This window comes from Hemitrygon akajei, chromosome 5 (assembly GCF_048418815.1).
Source record: "Hemitrygon akajei chromosome 5, sHemAka1.3, whole genome shotgun sequence".
Taxonomy (NCBI): Eukaryota; Metazoa; Chordata; class Chondrichthyes; order Myliobatiformes; family Dasyatidae; genus Hemitrygon; species Hemitrygon akajei.
Window position 1 is genome coordinate 31,106,306 of NC_133128.1, and position 20,894 is coordinate 31,127,199.

At 40.1% G+C, this 20,894-nt stretch overlaps 1 protein-coding gene and 1 long non-coding RNA gene across 6 annotated transcripts; one reads left to right on the plus strand and one right to left on the minus strand.

Annotated features, from left to right (window-relative positions):
* The first annotated feature begins 270 nt into the window (after positions 1-270).
* On the plus strand, positions 271-11,656 carry vgll3 (vestigial-like family member 3). 5 transcript variants are annotated; one of them, XM_073045124.1, is made up of 4 exons: positions 271-593; positions 2,144-2,384; positions 3,562-4,044; positions 10,157-11,656. In XM_073045124.1, exons 1-4 carry the CDS (start codon positions 477-479, stop codon positions 10,198-10,200), a joined length of 885 nt encoding a protein of 294 aa, XP_072901225.1. In that variant the 5' UTR covers positions 271-476; the 3' UTR covers positions 10,201-11,656. The 5 variants fall into 5 exon arrangements, with proteins under 5 accessions (XP_072901225.1, XP_072901226.1, XP_072901222.1 ...); XM_073045125.1 differs by having other exon boundaries at positions 10,892-11,656; XM_073045121.1 differs by lacking the exon at positions 10,157-11,656 and adding an exon at positions 7,672-8,146.
* Positions 7,230-14,569, minus strand: LOC140727591 (uncharacterized). Its single transcript, XR_012098882.1, has 3 exons — positions 14,444-14,569; positions 8,290-8,394; positions 7,230-7,744 (listed from the first exon to the last, which is right to left on the minus strand). It is a non-coding gene; the product is annotated as an uncharacterized lncRNA (long non-coding RNA).
* Between the last annotated feature and the right edge of the window lie 6,325 nt (positions 14,570-20,894).

Genomic DNA, 20,894 nt, shown 5'->3' on the forward strand with positions numbered 1-20,894 from the left:
ATTAAACGTACAAGCACACATTTAATGTTTAGTACTGAATTGTAACTGCATCAGTAACGGAACCGGGCATGTTTGTGGTCATAGTTTCGGTAAATGCTTAGAATAAAACCCCGAGTACCTAAAGATGAATTTGAAACTCTTTTGTACTGCAAATGGGAGGGACCTGTCGATGTTTTGCCCAATGAAACTTACTATTAAGGATCATGTATTGGCCAATCAGAAGTGAGCCCAGTTTCTGCAGGCGGGGTTGCTGATGCTTCGATCAATCAGCTCCAAACTTTTCGGAGTCCCAGCAGCCGGCAGGCGGGGAGGGTACTCGCATTGTCTTTATGTTAATACTTCGCACCCCTCTCTCTGTGTCTCTGTGCCACTTCTCGAGCGTACGACTTATAAAAGCGAGGATGTGTGTAGCGAGACCCGTCTGAGGCTTAAGCTGCGTTTGTTGCCACCGTTCAATTCGGGTGATCAGGCCGGTCATGAGTTGTCTGGATGTTATGTATCATCAGTCTTATGGAGCGCACCAGTACTTCCCAGCAGCAGCTGCAGCCGCCTACACTGCCGCTTATTACCGCCACCACCACCACTCCCAGCAGGTAAGAAAACAGCTGAAATGCCTCCGACTGAGACCAACTGGCCGAAGGGAGGAAGACAGAGAAAAAGGAGAGGCGAGTTTGCAGCTGCCTTGTAAACTGGCTCCGAGTCAGCTGTCACATTCCGCTGTGGTTTCTTCATTCCGTTTGACAACACATTACGCGATCTCTTTGATATGTCTGACAAGCTTGCACTGAAATTCTCTGCATAGCAGCCCGTGGTCGGAGGGGTGTGTTCTCCATAAAGTTTTAGCCGCGAGACCAAAAGTACTTTCAGAAATTAAATAAAACGGCAGTCAGAATTAGTGTATATAATATTCCCGACTGAAAGAAACTGATTTGTCTTCCTGTATGCAAATTTCAGGAAATAACAGCCAAAGGGTTTGATGTAATGCGCTCTCCATGATCAAAACGTCACACTAAAATTGATAATTTTTTGAACTATTTGGGGTGGGCCAACAGTTTTAAGATAGTGTTGCTCAGTGAAATGGAGTGAAATACAGGATAGATAAACTGACAATTTCAGTAATAGTGCGGTGTAAAGTCACAATTCAGATGGATTCGATATGAGCCCTTAAATTCTTTCCCTCCCACCACCCCCCCCCCCCACCCAATATTACAAATACTTTCATTTTATTCATTTTAAACGAATCCCCACAGGGAGCAAATATCAAATCGACCAACAAGCTTAGTTCAAATGGACACAGTAACGCCCTGTAAAACCAAATAGGCGATTAAGCAAATCTAAATAACTGAAATGGACAGTCCACATGTAAGTGAACGAAGATAACACGGTGGTGTTTAACAGCGGAGCGATGCGGATAATGCTACCGTTTCACTGGACATAATGTCACGTTAAACTTACTCAAGATGTGAATGGCTCTGGGAGCAGACTCGCTGGACCACAGTAATAAACCGTGGGAAAGCGACACATTTTAGACAGAATGAGATTGGGTATTCTGGGAAACGATATTCCAGATAACATAAAGCAGGCAAACCTTGCATTGAACGTGAAAGGAGGGGAATTTAAGGTCTTGAGTTCAATGTTTCTTTTAAAAATAATTCAACAAGTGTTTCTCATGAAACACGGTGCACAAGTAATGCCGAGGTAAAGACACACCCTGAACACTTGCATTATTGTAACTTATTTGGGGATATGGGATTCATGTATATTTCCAGTAATAACGATCCACCGGCTATATAAAAGTACTTTTATAATACTGCCCAGTGAGAATTACACTAAAACAGATCACTGACATATTTTGAACACCGATTGATTATGGATCTTCCTGCGTTCCATTTCACCTCAGAAATAGGGAAGGTTCGCGCTCTAATTTGATGCGTCCAGTTATCTGTAATGTTCTGTCGTGGATACCCAGGAATTAGTTGTCCATTTTTGCTGGTGCGTGGGGAGGGGGCGCAATATGTTAAGGCCGTAGCTTGCTCCCGCAGCAGGCCGGTGGAGCATTGGGAGGAAGTTTCGTGACGAGATATTGCTGATGTGCCAGGGTGAGGCTGTGCCTGAACTGCCTTTGGCTCCTGTGTCCCCGCAGCAGAAGTTAGCCCTGTACGGCAAGATGCAGGAGTCGATGGAGAGCAACTCGCAGGGCAAAGAGAACGAGAAGGAGCAGCCTCCTGAGGCAGAGTACATCAGTTCCAGATGTGTGCTGCTCACATATTTCCAGGGAGACATCGGCGCCGTGGTGGATGAGCATTTCAGCAGGGCTCTGAGCCACTTCAACGCGGACAACCCGAGCTCGAAGACCCGCGCTTCGTCCAGCACCTTATGGAAAGGTAGGGTCAGCAACACGTGGAAAACAAAAAAAAAACACGACCCCAATGAACTGTCATTGACAAATATTTTACATGGACGTTTTAGTTAAAAGAAAGCATTGTCGACTCTAACTTACAGCGGTGGTAGGAGACAAATACTCAGCGCCAGAAGTCTGTTTAATAAAAAAAAATCGTTAGAATTATACTGAAGGTCCAACATTAGAACAGATCCCTATGATAGAGATTGTATTATGTGGTCTTACTTACCACCATTTGACAATATTACGCATCCAGCAAAAGGCGAGAAAGTGGACAAAACCTATTTTCACCAATTCCATATAATATTTACAACGATTAGTTTACAAGTTCACAAAGTAGGTAGCCAGAAAATTAGTTACTTCTGGCAGTGTCTGGAAAGAACATGTACTTTAAGTAGAGCACTGATATTTCCAGGAGTTTTTACTTCCCTGACTGTTACTAATTTAGAAATCCGACAAAGATCAATTTATGCTGACGACTCTTAACCAGAAAGTATCCTATCTTTCTGCTAACTTATTTTAGCGACTGGACCAATGATAATATGTACTCAAGAGATTACACAATTAATTGAAACAACCATGACAACCGATTCTGTGTGTAGCAACCGGAAATACTTAATTCCCAGAGCCAACTCGCAATCATTATATTGGACTGATCTAGTTTCAGCAAACAATATTTCCGTATAGGTTCATATATCTAAAATTTTACGTGTTCATTTTAGGACAATGAAGGCAATGAGCAGTTAAGCGAATTATGATTTTGATTAGACTACTAAAGACTATACTTACTATAGATACGAAAGATGAAGTGTTTTATTCCAGGACCATAGTTGCACGTTAACTTTCATTTGAATTCAGTTCCCAGCAGCAGCGTCAACCACTGACAGAGATGGGAGGGAGATTTAGAGAGTCTGAGTCAGCGTTGTTCTTGATTACAATATAACTTCCAAAATATTATAAGATTATACGTGATTGCGAGGATTTGTGTGTGTGTGTGCGCGTGCGTTTGTAAAGACAGCTATAAGCATTCGCCCCTTTGTTCAACAGAATAATACCATCTCCATCATACATTCTCATTCTCCTGCTCAAGATTCTGTAGTCACATTGTAGCACTTTAAAAGAAAATACAAAACATATAAATGTCGTGTTTCCCCCTCCAGAAGGATTACCGGTTTCTGCAAATCAGAAGAACAGCTTCCCTGCTTCTTTTTGGAGTAGCACCTACCAGGCCCCGGCACCACCGTGTCTGAGTGGGAGTCATCCCGATTTCTCTGCTGCGACTGGCGGTGTGTTTCATTCCCACGACTCCATGGCTTGGCCTGGACATGGACTACACCAGCCCAGCGCTCCCCCACCAAATGCTGAGGCGTGGCCCTACACGTTGGCATCGCAAGGGAGTTCCAGCTACCAACTTGTGCACGACGTTTACCCACACGTGCACCACCCACATGCCCACGCCCACCATCATAATCCGCACCTAGACCCTCGTTACGGGTCTTTGTTGGTGCCGTCGGTGAGGGCAGCTCGGATTGCTGCAGGGCCGGGCGAGATCACAAAGACAGACCCTACTGCCGCAGCGGCTTCTTCCCCATGGACTGGAGCCTTTCATGGAACCCTAGACGTGACGCAGGGAGTTGACGCAGGTGAGAAGTTTATAATAATTAGTAGCACGAAATATTAACGGTACCTTTTCAGTTGTTATTTCATATAGTACTTCACAGAAGATTACATTTCATTAAAGCTGTCACGGAATGTGTAAACAAGAAATGCTTACATTTCTGAACTCTCTCCATCGCTCCCACCCTGCCCAAACCGCTCCGCTCCTCCTCTGGACAGTGTAATGCACTTTAGAGCCAATCATTTTACACATTCTGTCACTGTTATAATGTAAAGGGTTAAAGCAGCAGATTTACGGGAGCTCCACTCATCCGAATGACAAGATGATGTTTTAGTGATGCTGAAGATGCGGGAGAGAGACCGTCCGCCATAAGATACTACTTTTCTTTGGAATATTACTTCAGATCTACCCAGGAGAGCAAGAGCTGGTGGGATTTAATATCTGAAAGATACCACTTTCAGAAGCATTTCTTCAATATTTTATTGGAGTGTTAATCTCGATTTGTGCTCCTGTTCATAGTTGCAGTTGAAAGATGGAAGCTGAATTTATTTATCAAAAAGACATATTTTCACAGAATAGCAAAAATGAGATAGTACCAGCTGCACTCAATGTTATAAAATGAATGGAAGTTTACAGTGCTTCAAAATCCATTCAGCGTAACATATCTGGATGTGTTCTTTCATAATCATGTTTGCTACTTTTCTGCTTCATGTCCTTTTTTATCCAGATTTACCACAAACCATCCTGGAGCCAGAGACTATAGCACAGAAGTGAGCCTTTTGGCCCATCTCGTCCATGCCAGACCATTATTCTGCCTAATCCCATTGACCTGCACCTTGACTATATCCCTCCATTCAATTACTTCTCTTAAATGTTGAAATCAAACCCATATTCACCACTTCTTCTGGCAGCTCATTCCACACTTTCACAAACCTCAGAGTAAAGTTGTCCGCCCCCCATGTTCCCCTTAAACATCTCACCCGATCTCTGTAAAAAAAATCCTGCTTGCATTTATCCCGTCTACACCCCTCATAATTTTAGTGTACTCTGTCAAATCTCCCCTCATTCTCATATGCTCCAGGGAATAAAGTCCTAACCTATTCAACCTTTCCCTATAACTCTGGTTCTCAACACCCGGCAACATCCTACAGTCTTTTTCAAACAATCCTGTCTGCCTTTTGTTACAACCCTTGTTAATCATTCTATCTTTATTTTAAACTAATGCCCTTGTTCCTTCTGTCCAGTGAGAATGCTTTTGGATTCATGCCACTTCTGTTGACTGTTCTATTTATTATAAATTACTATGATTGCACATTTATACAGAGACATATCGTAAAGATGTTTACTCTTCATGTATGTGACGGATATAAAAAATAAAGTCAATTCAACTCATGTAAAACATTTAAGAATTTTATAAAACTCTCAGATAACCAGTTGAATAGAAATGTCCCTAATAGTTCATAATTTTGGCCTCTCAAGATTTACATAGTTATGCTGTAACATGTTAATATCCTTCCAAAACAAATTTTATTCATCTTCTTTTAGGATGTGCACTTTCCAAGTAAAATCAGTGTTGACTACCCTTCTTAAGAACAATTAGGGATGGGTAGTTCTTCTGGTGAAGGTACTCCCACAATAGAATTGGTTGGGAAGTTCCATGATTTTGATCCCGAGAATGATAAAGGTACAATGAAATGCACCCGAGAATGGTGTATGAGTTGGAACAAATTCTGCAGTGTTGATGTTTCCATGCACCCATGGACCTTCTTGATAGTAAATGCCATAGTTACCTTCTCAGAGACGCCTACACAGATAATTTCAGTGCACTTTGTAGATGGTATACACTATAGCCACAGTACACTGCTGGTAGAGGGAATGGATATTTGGTGTGTGGAGATGAGTGTAAATTAAGTGGGTTGCTTTGTCTTAGATAGTGCTAAGCTTTTTGTGGTTATATATGATTATATATTGTGTACTGTTGGAGCAGCATACATACATCCCTGACTTGTATCCTATAGATGCTGGATAAGTGCTGGGGAATGAGAAGAGCAGGCACTCAACACAGGCTACCCAGACCCTGACCTGCTCTTGCAATCACAATATTTATGTGGTAGCCCAAATGAGTTCCAGTTCATTGATGACCGAGGGTAGTGAAAGACTCAGTAAAAGTAGGTTTTCAAAGCTTGCAGAGAGATTTAGGCCAGTTAGAAGAGTGGGCTGAAAGATGGCAGATGGAGTTTAATGCTGATAAGTGTGTGGTGCTGCATTTTGGTAGGACTAATCAAAATAGGACATACATGGTAAATGGTAGAGCACTGAGGAATGCAGTAGAACAGAGTGATCTAGGAATAATGTGCATAGTTCCCTGAAGGTGGAATCTCATGTGGGTAGGGTGGTGAAGAAAGCTTTTGGTATGCTGGCCTTTATAAATCAGAGCATTGAGTATAAGAGTTGGGATGTAATGTTAAAGTTGTACAAGGCGTTGGTGAGGCCAAAGTTGGAGTACTGTGTACAGTTCTGGTCACCGAATTATAGGAAAGATGTCAACAAAATAGAGAGAGTACAGAGGAGAGTTACTAGAGTGTTACCTGGGTTTCAGCACCTAAGTTACAGAGAAAGGTTGAACAAACTAGGTCTTTATTCTTTGGAGCATAGAAGGTTGAGGGGGGACTTGATAGAGGTATTTAAAATTATGAGGGGGTTAGATAGAGTTGACATGGATAGGCTTTTTTCATTGAGAGTAGGGGAGATTCAACCAAGAGGACACAAGTTGAGAGTTAGGGGGCAAAAGTTTAGGGGTAACACGAGGGGGAACTTCTTTACTCAGAGAGTGGTAGCTGTGTGGAACGAGCTTCCAGTAGAAGTGGTAGAGGCAGGTTCGATATTGTTATTTTTAAAAAATTGGATAGGTATATGGACAGGAAAGGAATGGAGGGTTACGGGCTGAGTGCAGGTCGGTGGGACAAGGTGAGAGTAAGCGTTCGGCACGGACTAGAAGGGCCGAGATGGCCTGTTTCCATGCTGTAATTGTTATATGGTTATAAAAGCCATTGAATATCATGGATCATGTTCCTAATAGTAATTTGTTTGCCATTTGCATGGTATAGATGTTATTTGTCACTTATCAGCCTAAGACTGAATGTAGTTTGGATCTTACTGTACATAAGCATGGACTGTTTCCTTTTTGAGCTCTCTCAAATGAATCTGAATATTATGTTATCCTCAATGAATACCTCTCTGAAAACTATATTATAGCTATAGCCAATTATGCTCTACAAACTTTACATTAATCAGTTTTGTACTTTATTCATCTTAAGAAAACAAAATGTTCAATGCATTTTGATAATTAAATTCTCACTTTCAAATATCAACAGTGCATATTTGAACATGTTTCATTTTGTTCCTCTGCACATATTACCTTTTTTTAAACCAAGCTTTCAGATCAGTTCTCTACAGTCACACCCTTCCATTTTGCACTTACCAGCAGTCTGTCCATCTGCTGGCTGTCCTAACTGTTCATCAACCACTTTGAATTGGCTCATTGTTAGATGTTAATATTAAACTCAAAGTCCAAGCCCAAATTAAGAAACAGAAATACTGTAGCAAAACAATGACTCTGGACTATAACTTTTGCAATTGTTCTTCATTTTAGATACTTTGCATTTATACTGGCATCATGCACACACTCAAAGTAACACGGATATACTCAGCAGATCAGGCAGTGCCTGTGGAGAGAGAAACAAAGTTCACATTTCAGGTTAAAAATTAAATTTATCCTATCTCTATTTTCTGCTTAACAACTGATTTTTGCATCCATAATAATATCATGCACTCTTCTAATGAGCTTCCCATGATAATCTATTTACACCCACCTCTTATTTTCCCTTTATCAATCTATATCATTTAGTATATACTTTTAGAGAATTAAGATTAGCAGGTGTTAAAAACCTATGATGAATTTCAACATCACTTTATATTTCTAAATCTCAAAGTTCCACAAATTCTCTTAAATTATGATTTATAGGTTTTCTCAAATTAAATGTTACTATCAATGCCATAATAAGCTAAATTACATTTCTGTTCTATTTTCAACAGAAAAATGAAAAATTGCCCTCCAACCATTACAGCACACTTTAGATTCCAAGAATGTTAGGGAAAAAACTTTTCAAATGCTTTAGTCTATTCTTTCCAATTTCCTTCAGTTGCCTAGGGATAGACTATGAGGATTTGCAGAATTATCCACATGAGTTTTGCCAATATTTCCTCTTACCTGGAATGACTATCCAAAGTCTTCTCATATCCATTCCTATCTGATCTCCGTGCCCAGAATTCCAGTGGTTTGACCTCAGCAGCAGCAGAGCAGTTGCGATCTATGCTAGAATTATTTTGAAAGTTCTGAATGCTGGCAAAGCCTTGGCTTCAGAGTAAATCTGTGAGCAATTTCTAACTGTCTTTATATGTTCCACATATTCCAAGACTTTTGAAAAATTAAAGTGAATAAATTTTTTAAAGGTTAACGGAAACATTTAATTCAAAACATAAAACTAAAAGCATCTACAGTACTGTATATCATGACTTTCCAGTTACCAAATAACTCTTAATGCTACTGAGCTAATACAAAGCTAAGTAATTTTATTTCTGCTTCTCAACCCCTTCCTATTTTAACCAATATACAGTACTGTGCAAAAGTCTATATATATATATATATGTGCCTAAGACTTTTGCACAGTGCTGTATTTTCCCATCGCTTTCTGACTCATAGATCCACAATCCCTATAAAAGTTATGAATATCAAATCCTGCACTGGTCTGACCAGGGCCAAGATTCCAGAGAGCATTTCTTCAGTGTAATGTTGTGAAAAACTCAGCTTTGGTCCTTTCAACTTGTTATGTCTGGATCTTGCACTTTATCAGATTGTATGGAAAGTCTACATTTTCTGCTGTGATTCTCTGCAGATTTACTCCAATACCTTTTCTAATTATAAAATGATATTGGCTCAAATTTCCTATTTTTCCTGTTAGTGTATACTAGTCTGCTGTGCATATACCATAGCCTTCACAACATATTATACAGATAAAGAAGCATAATCTCATTCTATTTGCTACTGTATCTGCTACATTCGATCTTTTGGTCTCACCCAGTCAGAGATATTCCCTTCATCCCTCCCCCACAGAACACTTTCCTTCAAAGTTCCTGCTTGAAATTTTAAGTGTTTCTCTTGCATAGTTGCTCTGCTACTGGTGTTTTTCATTTTTAGCTGTCCTAACTGGTCTTTAGTTATTTTTTTAAATGTCATCTGCTTCTCATGAATTCAAGATCCCATTTAGAACTGAGTAACTCGTAAGGAATACTGACTTACTGCCCATTACACCACCAGCGTTTAGGGCAGCAATGATGCTCCTCCATCTCTGGTGGTGCTCAGGACTTCCTTCATCATGTCAGTAGCTTTCTCTCGGTTTTCACGACTGTCAGTCACACAAGTCCCAAATGGAGGCCATCACACTCAGATGTAGAATGATTTTTCACTGCTGTTTCTGTAACTGTTTTGTTTTACCAGTCACGGTTGCTAGCCCCGAGCTGAACCCCCAAACCTGGAGGACCGGTGGGCCACTCTTAGTCTGGCCTCTACCCTTTGACCTGTTTGGCATGGGTGACTCTACCAAGAGCCAAAGCGTAAAGGCCTGACTCCAGCAAACATAGCTCTCCAGGTCGTTAAGGTTGTGGTCCTCTTGGAGGTCATAAGGAATAAATAAGGTCAATTTACATGACTGTAAATTTGCAGTTTGTTTGCAGTTTAAAGTAAGGTTCACACAATGACAACAGTGAAGTCATCAATCACTTTGATACTCAGACTCATGGATGGTACAATCTGAGATTTTCTCTATATTCTGAACCACTTAAGGAGTTCACTAATGTTGAACTGTGTGATTGATCTTATGAGAGGATGCAAAGTGATGATTAACCCTTTCTTATCCCATGAATGCTTAAAGCTTTTCATTTTTGAAATCAGTTTGAGGGCCAATTATTATAAAAATATTTTGTTCCAATAGAGTGTAGATAATTTTAAGTTTATTGCTGATAAATTAGAAAATTATATTTTAAAGCAATTGCTAAAAATACTTCCAATTCTTTTTTAGGACTCCTACATCAAGAGAAAAACAAGGAGCACACTTGGTTTTAGCCCATAGTTCCCTTACTTTGTTTTGCAGCCTCTTAAATTAAACGTCTCTACTTCATCTGGGTATGAACCCCTTCTATGGTGGATCTTTCCCTCGCTAAAGAAATTAATATAACCATGGTATCTGATGGAATAGAATTGGTCTGGAACAATTATCTTCAGAAGGATTGTTTTTGATGGAAGAAACAATGGGATTCTATTCTGAACAAGCTGCCAGCTTTTTTATTTAGAGTAAATGGAAAAGCAGACTGTTGGCATGTGTGGTGTTTGAAGAACGATGAAGTGCATCAATAACTATTATTGCAGCTAGAAAAAGAAACACACATTTTCAGTGCCCAACAATGTGTTTCATAATGGAGTTGTGTAATATTTGATGGCCTTAGAGGATCATAAACACAAGAAGAGTGAACATTTGCATTTTCTGAAGGTGAAGCACTGGCCGGTATATTGTATGCGGCACAACAGAAAATGTTTTTATTTTTATGTTTTAAGAATTATGTGAAGTGTTGGATTTTTAAAATAAATTTCAAATACTGTGATTGTTTAAAAAATGTAATATGACACTACCAGGGATTTCTGCATTTCTTCTTACTTATTTAAATATAGTTTAACCATTTGTGGACTGCAATAGCACTTTTACCATGTCCTTAAAAAAGCAGGTTTAAACTCTTTTCATTTTCTTTACCTACCATAGGAGATGCACAATGGCCCTGATTTCTGAGATTCAGCATATCATACATTTTTAGGATGGAAAAGACTTTCTGATATATTTCCAACATTTTATAGCATCCTCAAAAGAGGAAAACTTATAGATTCATCTTTTAGAAGGCTATGGAACCTTCCATTCCAGTAACGTGATCATAAATGTTTTTACTTTGATCTGTTTGTACAAGTGAATCATTTTGTCTTATAAGCTTTTAAAATCAATCTATAATTTGGGGATTATAACCATTCTCCGTTAATGGAGATAACAACGCGATACTTTTAACTATAAGGAAGAGCACAGTATTGTTTTTTTTTACACGGACTGCATTCTGTCGGTGGTCCAAGTAGATGAACCAAAAGCAAAAGAAAAAGTAACAGTGACGCACCGATAAATCACCTGCCAATGAGTTCAAAGGTAAAATACTTCCGGGAAGGAATGATGTTTCAGAGTTCCTTCGCTCCTTCCCTCTCCCCCAACCACACCCTGTAACCTATGACATGGTAACATTATCATCAGTTTTGGAAATGTTATGAAAGAAGGAAAGTAGACACTTTTTTAATGAATGGAGCCAGGATTCTGTGTTATACATATTCTTTCCGAGATGTTACATATATTGTTCTTTGTTTATAATGAAAAATGCGTATTAAAAGTCAAAAAGGAACATTTTGTAGCAAAATTCTTTCTGCGAATTTCAGTATTTGTATAATAAAATACAAAACTCGTTAATAAAAATGATGAAAACTTTGTTTACAACTCCATGTATGATCTTTCAATTTCTGATCAACGGACAATGTTATTATAACTGGCAGCCTTATCAGGAAAACAAATTCTCAGCAGCTTCACGCCTTGGTTCAATTTTTGCTAACCGCGGTCTTTCCAAAACCAATCAAAATGATTCTAGAGAGGGGAAAAAACTATCTAGTCATTTTTCTTTATACAGAAACAATAAGCTGTGTGGTTCCCTCGGCGAAGCAATTGTTGACGGAGCAGATTCAAACCATCTGCCGGGACGTACAAAAGCTTGTTATGAATTTGTTCTCCGTTGAAATTTCTGCAGCTGTCCATGGTTTGTGTGTCAATGAGAGGTATTTTGTTACATTAAAACAGTGCAGCCAGAGAAGATCAAACTATTAAACGCCAGACATAGGAGGAATTAACCTCAAAAACGCCGTATATTTTTGTGAAAAACGGCATAGTAACGTGGCTTCAACCGTTTTAAAAGAAACACACTGTCGGATTTATAACCTTTAGTTTAACAATTCCCAACAGTGAACATACTGAGTTTATAGAAGATATATAAATGTCGGAGATTTTAGCAACGTGTAAGTGCAAAGTCCCTGAATTAGAGCAACGCGATCTGAGATCTGGTCATAGTTTGGCCAAATCTGAATACACCACCGGGAACGAAAACGCCGGTTGGTCCTGTTTAATATTGCCTGATGTATTAACTGCTCCGTATGTAATGGCATGCGTTTACCAACAATACTCGTGGAAGCCTTGCCGCGGTTTGCTGCGTGGGAAAACCTGTATTGTACACCAGAGAGATCAAATACTTCGTGACGAAGTTGCTGAATAATCCCAATGCTCCGTGCAGCTGCGATATTAATTTAACTCTGAAATATTTGCCCTTCTACCTTACTGGAACCGTATCTCCTCGGTAGCTATTAGATAAAAAAAACCTTTCAATTTTGTTGTCAATATGTATCCGTGTTTGTCCGTATTATTTACAATACATTATCCTTATTATACATTGCCCATTTTATTACCTCAGCCTGCCGCACCATACTTATTCCTTATTCCCTATCACTTCGAACTATTTGCTCTGAACTAAATAATTACTCGGTTCTACCCGTACTTCCTCGTTTTTCAATGTATTATTTCTCGAATTTTCTCACGAAGCCACATATCCCTCCTGTCATCTACTTTAAGGGTATTATCTCGCCCAACAACACTCTGGTTAACTGGAGCCTCTTTATAAACGCGACCAGACCCAGTGTTGGAGAACAGAAATCTTTGTTTCTCAATGCAACCGTTCAAATATGTGAACGTTTTCATCATTGCAATCAGTCTGTTAAACAGAAAAATCAACTCAGTCACAATTAGAATTCCACGACCTGGAGGGAAAATATATGAATGACTTGCAGAAAAACAATGATAATCATATAAACTTCCATAACAAATTTGTATTGTGAAAGATAAAAATGAAGAGAATAAAATATAAGCAATAAAAAAACTGCTAGACAGGTCGAGCAGCGTCTGTAGGGGATAAGTGTCGACGTTTTGGATTAAAACGTTGAAAGATTGGAGCGACTGGGCTTGTATACATTGGAATTTAGAAGGATGAGAGGGGATCTGATTGAAACATATAAGATTATCAAGGGATTGGACACGCTGGAGGCAGGAAGCATGTTCCCGCTGATGGGTGAGTCCAGAACTAGAGGCCATAGTTTAAGAATAAGGGGTAGGCCATTTAGAACTGAGATGCGGAAAAACTTTTTCACCCAGAGAGTGGTGGATATGTGGAATGCTCTGCCACAGAAGGCAGTGGAGGCCAAGTCTCTGGATGCATTCAAGAGAGAGTTAGATAGAGCTCTTATAGATAGCGGGGTCAAGGGATATGGGGAGAGGGCAGGAACGGGGTACTGATTGTGTATGATCAGCCATGATCACAGTGAAAGGCGGTGCTGGGTAGAAGGGCCGAATAGCCTACTCCTGCACCTATTGTCTATATAAAACTCTGCAGTTTCTCGTGCAAGTGGGTACTTGATGGTCGGCGCCGGCTCGGTGAGCTGTAGGACTGTTTTCGTGTCTTACGAATCTACTCGGAAGAGTGGAAGTGCCTTGGTGTACTCTATGGGAGACGATTTGTGGATGGGGATTCAGACCATGTTTAAATTGGAACCGTTGACGCTGACGTGAGCCGACAGGTTGTTTCCCAGCGTGATCTTCCGCCAGCCACGTTCAGAAGTACTGGGTAGGTAGGAACTGCATTAGAAATTGGGCTGTAGTAGAAGTTTCAGAGAAAATTAAACATTTTTAAATAAGCAGCGCTTGCTCCCCTTTTGGCTTGCTTTATCAGATATTCCTACTTCCAGCTGTGCATATGTCTCTAAGCATTGTGGTGCCTTTCACAAACGCCTCATGATTAAACGTCCATCCAGTGAGTGAAATTGCGTCCAGGGAGATTTGTTCTGGGTCAGTTCTCTAAAACCAAAGTGATCTGCGGACAATTCGCTTGGTAACAGTATAAATACATTCTCATTCATAAATGTTCTAGTATCTTGAACGCGGTGTACTATTAACAGTTTCCTATGGGGACTCACACACAACCTTCCAATCAGTGAGTTCCTTATTTTACAATAGCATTTGGGCGACTAAACGCTATAGATTCAAAGCTTCTACACTGAAAAGGGCGTTTCATTATTTTCTGATTTAGATTTCGCAGCATTCCGTAAGAATGTCTTTCTTGGAGGCATTTCAAATTCTCCAAACTGCTCAAAAACAAATTATTTTCAACTGTGCCCAGAGAAGGTGTCTTACCTTCAAAGGGAGATGAGGTGCACCGTGTCACGTGAGAAAAGAGCCTCTTCAAACACACCCAACTTCTGAGGGGAAAATCTCAGGGCGCACGTGCTTTCACCGGAGAACTGAAGACCGACAGACATCATACCGGCTTTTAAGATGTTTGAGAACAGTCCTGAAAATTTGCTCAAATCATCTTTGGTATCCTGAAACAGCAGAAAATCAGCTGAAGGAGTAAATAAATTGGACGAACCACAGGGCAAACCCTTAAGTGGTGTGCAAAATGAACAGCATATTCCCATTCTTAATTCAAAGCAAAGAACAATATTCCCTTCCGACAATTTCTGTGGAAGCCACGGATACAGATACGTGTAAAAGGTGCAGCTGTGTGTTTCAACCACGCACGGGCTGCACTTAAAACAGAGCCCCAGCAGTTACCTTGTATTGACATAGCATTTTCACTGAAGTGTACATCTGATATTAGTTCCCACTTCTGTCAAATTTATTGCAAAGTCTATGAATTAATACGTGTCTGTGGAATGTCTAACTAAATTGCATTCAGACAGAATGGGCGCGAGCACGGTAATAAATTATGATCTCAGGTGCCGTTGCTGGATTAACCAGTTCTGATCCACGGTGGAAGAGTGCATCTGCGCAGATTCATTTGTGCATAGTTGTAAATAACTAACGTACACAATGGAACATAGTCACAAGTTGTAAAATGCTGTCATCAAACATTATGTCCAACTTGCCTGTCAACTATCGCCCGACTGGACAAAAATAAAATGCAACCAGTCCGTGGGCAGCTGTTTACCCAGACTATTTAAATGATCGGCAAAGCCAGAGCTTTGCGCGTGGAATGGGTTCAAAATATATGGCCATTGTGCCGCTCACTGTGTTTGTGCCTTGTAACAAACAATGGCAGAAAATGGTGAGCCGAAATGCGCTGGTCCATGATGAGCTAAGGGGTCGAGGTCCGATAGCTCTAAATAATCAGTTAAACGTTCCTTTATACTCTGACGGCTCTATTAGAGGTGAAATGTGTGTCAGTGTACACCATTCCTTATTTCATACCGATGGTATCACATAGTATCAGAAACTAAAGAGGCCCGATTAAAAAAAAGTTGGTATTACAAACATGATATAAACAGTCCATACGTATAATATCCAAGTAGCATTTTAGTATGCAGTTGGTGGTATGAAGGTGAGCCCGGAAAAAAGATTATTTTTAGTAGCAGTCTGTTGTTTCCCGATATAATATGACAGCTGTTTGCATCAATTATGTTATGTATTATTTTATTTATACAATTACGTTGCATCAACATGTTTAACTCGAGTAAGATACCGTATTAAAGTCAAGTAATCCTTTACCTCTATCGACTATCTATTAAAATAAAATGGCAAAGTTTATCTTTCCAGTTTTACTGATTCTGTAAAGTCTTTTAAATGGGGAAGAAGTCAATTCCTTTATTTTTTTGTCAGGAATGTCGACGTACCTATCGCCTGCTTTAATTCACATTGCCAAGACAGTCCGTAACTGACTGCAACTTGTACTTTGTAAATGCCTCGTTACCACTCCGCGCTGGATCTCATTAAATAATCATTTTGAGAAGCTGCAGAAACTTTAGTGTTCTTGAGCTCTTTTCTTCTTGGTTTGAGGCTCAATCTATGAAGTACACTTTTTTAAAAAAAAACTTAATTTACTTTCAGCAGAGAAATGAAAGACAGGCATGTTTATGGACGGAATCCACAAAGCCAGCCAAGGTACATCAGAATATTGGGGGCAAGGCCCGCACTCTTAACATTATTGGTAACTACTCTAATCAATTGAGCTAATAAGCCGACAATAATTAGCTTCTAATTGCGAATCAAAGTTGAATTTAGAGTATTTAGTGCTAGCACTTCTCATTGGTTTATTTACCGCGCCAATAACTTCATTCCAATCCGCAGGCCAAAAACAGCAAAAGGAAAGACTGCAGGACCCCTCCCCAAATTAATTAGTGCGTGCAGCCAGCAGTTTCTTCACAGAGCTTCAACTGTTGTTTCTACGGCTATATATATCAAAGACCCTGCACTAATATGGACAGTAAACCAAGTTAAAAGAAATAGACAGATACATTCCCTAATAAAAAAAACAATTTTGTGTCAATTCTTAAACAACGGTGGAAAATTTTACATTGTGTCTAGGGTAGGAGACAATACACTTTGACGTCGTTACAATGTAACTGTAGAACAATTTATGAATGACGTGGTGAAATTATTTTTGTATTATAGTCTTTACTCCCTTTATGGCAAGATTCCAAATACAAGTTGGAAAAAAAAACGTCTTTAGTAACTTTGCCCGTATGGCATAGCATCACGGGAATGAGATAATCTAGAATATAAATTTAGTTAATTGTTTTATAAAAGAACAAACAATAGTTAATAATATTCGTTAATATTAATAGTAATAAATAATAGTTAATAATAGACCAAAGGGTCTCAGCCCGAAACGTCGACAGCGCTTCTCCCTATAGATGCTGCCTGGCCTGCTGTGTTCCACCAGCATTTTGTGTGTCTTGCTTGAATTTCCAGCATCTGCAGATTTCCTCGTGTTTGAATAGTTAATTGTGCTATTACATAATAGAACAGTTATATATTCACTTCTGTTTATCTATTTCCAATATACTGTGATGCATGCAAACATACACAATAATGTGCAAAACTGATTAATAAAAACAGTAATACTATAACAATAATACCTCACTAGACTATGAGGAACAACTCATTAGGTACTGGAGTGGAACTTGGTGTGGTCTTTTGCTGCTGTAGCCCATCTATTTCAAACTTCAACATTGTGTGTTCAAACATGCTCTGCATGTAATGTGTGATCATGTGAGTTAGTTACCTTTCTGTCAGCTTGAACCAGTCTGGCCATTCTCCACTGCTCTCATTAACAGGGTGTTTTCATCCATAGAACTGCTGCTCACTGGATGTTTTATTTTGGGGGGGGGGGGGTTGCACCATTCTCTGTAAGCTCTGGAGAACGTTGGTGAAAATGCCATGAGATGTTCAGTTTCTGAGCTACTCAAATCTCCCTATCTAGCACCAACAATCTTTCCACAGTCAAAGTCACTTAGGTGATATTTTATCTCCATTCTGAAGTTTAGTCTGAACAGCAACTGAACCTCTTGACCATGTCTGCATGCTCTTATATATTGAGTTGCTGCCACATGATTGGCTGATTAGATATCTGCATTAATGAACAGGTGTGTAGGCGTACCTAAAAATGTGTCCATATAGTGTATATTTTCACTATGTGCAAGGCTCTACAGATCATTTGTGTGTAAATTTTATGTATGTTATCTCGCCAATTATTTGGTATGTATTCGATTTCTGTTTGTACATAAAAGTCATAAATAATTGTTAATTAACATGTTCAAGGTTTACTCAATGTTTAGTTTCAAGCTCAAAATTATTGTCTTATTGTTCACTTTAGACTGATCTGCTGTGTGGAAATATTTATCTCATGAAATTAAATATCAAATGTAAATAATGACAGCTATACCAAAGATAATGTGAAATAAATTGAAATGAAATCAAGCCTTTTATTTTGCTGTGTTTAAGTCCAGATTTACACTGGAACAAAAGCAACTTATGTTTACTTAGTACCTTTAAAAAGACAAGTATTCTTCACAGGGAAAATTTCACAGTGTCCTAAATATGGGGATATTAGATGTTACAATCAAATATGTACTTGTTCAGAATAGTAAGTTTTAAGGGGCACTTTAAAGATGAAAGAGAGGTAGAGAGGCAGATGCATTGAAGGGGAGGACCCAAGAACTTAGGTTCCTGGCAACGGAATTCATTGCTATCAGTGGTGGAGCAAGTAAAATCTTTTTCTTCTTTTATGCTAATGGAGTTTGCACCTGTCAGGAAGGTGCATTACCGCCACCTACTGTAATGGATTATAAAGGGAGAAATGACGAGGATCAAATCCTAACTGTCCCCACCCCTAAACCTATTTGGATTTAAAATTTCACCAGGGCCCTACACAACTTAATCATCCCTACCTTAGGTGCCAGAGTATCCTGCAAACTAGACAGTTCAGATCTACCCAACAATTGCCTAAACAGCTTCCTATGTTCCAACAAATATCTGTGGCACCATCCCTGGGACCTTACAGAAATCACACCATTCATTCTCATGCTTATGAAGAAGTGCCAAAGTAGAGTGCGAACTGGTATGTCCAAACCTCAGTCTCGCCAACACACACCTTCCCTCCTATTCCTTCCCAAAGGGCACCTCCCCTTGTCTGATAGAAACAAGTTGTAATACCACGTCCCTATCCCACAATTTCTGCCATTTCCCAAATCCTAGCCAACCTAATACAAGATTTGACTTTGTCTTTTTCCACATTAATTATAATATCTACTTCAGGGTTCCTAAGGTTGTCATAGCCAGGGTGGGAGTGGGGATAAGCTCCTACTACCTATAAAGAGCTCCAAATGGCATGTTTATTCAGACGCCTCTGAAAACCAAGTCCAACTCTTGGCTTTTACATATGGCTTAGCTACTAGGCCTGGCGGAACAGTTTCTACTGATAAGAGAAAGGGCAAAGGCAGACCACTGGCATGCAAAAACAATTGCTTCGGGCGGGTGGGGCTCATCAGCCTAGGACGGCAGCCCGCCTAGGAGAGGGAAAACTCTGATTTTAGACATCCGCTGGCTTGCAGCCATACCTGCCCATGGGAAAGGCTTCAGGAATAAACCCCAATGAAGAATTCTGGAGCCAGGGTCCCTAAGGCAGTTTGATGTTGTTTACAACTTCACTCTGGCAACCTCTGCGATGACACTGATGCCAAGCTGTGTGTTGTTGTTCGCCCTTTCCTTGGACTACATCAGTGATGTTGAGAGGGGGAACCCGCTGCACGAGCAACAGCCGGTTCTTCAAATCTTCTGGCCCAGGCTTGCGCCCCGGAGCGGACACAGTCCACCAGAGGCGCAAACCCATGATCCCCCGGTATCGATAGCTGCCTACTATCTATTTCAGACCAGTACTGTAAGTGCCTGTTTTGCTGCCCTTTCATTACCCGATATAACCGCATGTGCAGGTACTCAACAAAACTAAATCACTATTCTTGCACTCTCCATAACATATGCATTATAATACATGAGTGAATCTGCAGATGCTGGAAATAAATAAAAACACAAAATGCTGGCAGAACTCAGCAGGCCAGACAGCATCCTGATGAAGGGTTTTGGCCTGAAACATCGTCACTACCTCCTCCCATTGATGCTGTCTGGCCTGCTGAGTTCTGCCAGCATTTTGTGTTTTTACATTACAATACACTTCCATCAGCAGATCAGGTCGATTCCAAACTCTGCAGCACCAAGGCAGAGTCTGAGCAGATCACGACTTTGTTTGGCTTAACTTGTTCAACCCACTGTAAACTAATGATAATGGTCATAAATTCTGCTGAATAGACAGACAACACATTTTTCAGCCTTTCCCTACCTCAATATTAAACTAGGGCATAAATATCCCTGAGCCCACCCAGTTACTTACTGGGTCTTTAGAACTATCTGTAAAGATAGGCAAAAAGGAAATCTATTGATGCCATCAATGAGCAGACACCCTATCTATCCTCCACTAACATCAAAATCTACTGCCACATCTGGAATTTCCACAGTGGAACTCCTGGCCAGGCCACAGTTGAGCTAATCTGCAAATCCCTAAGATCATACTCCTGCACATATTTCCTAATTATCAACCCAAAACACTTACCATCTCTGCTAGTATATTCCCACCAATCTATTAAAACAGAATACATCAAATGGGACGTCCCCACTCTACGAAGGAAGTCCAGGATGCAAGGCTCAATTTTCCTCTCCACATCTCAAGAGGCATCCCAGCTAGTTCAACCCCCAATGCATTTCTAGGTGTGGTCCAGAAAGCAGCACTACAGATTTTAAGTGTATTGGCCTGTAGAACATCCAACCTATATAAAACTCAACAAGCTGCCTCCCTATAAATCATACAACCATAATCCAGACAAGGGCATATTAAAGCATGATAAATTGTAACTAGAAAACTGTTAGAAGCACACCAGTCATACCCATCCACAAAGCGCGTAAAGTCAATGATCTGCTTACATTGTTGCTCCTCCAACCTGAGAATGGCTTCATCATGGCAGTAGAGGCGGCCATGGACCGGCATGTTGGAAGGCAAATGGGGATGAGAATTAAAATAGTTGACCGCAGGGATATCCTGCATTTTGCGGGTGGAGTGAGGGTGCTCAACAAAGCAGACCCACTATCTATATTGGCTCTTACCAATACAGAGGAGGCTACATTGGGAGTACCTGCCCACTCACCTCCTCCTTCACGTCTATTCAAGGCAATACTTCATCAGCAAATCTGTTTGGGTCAACTACAATATCCAATGCTCTCAAAGTGGCCTCTACTGCCACGATGTGGCCACTCTCAA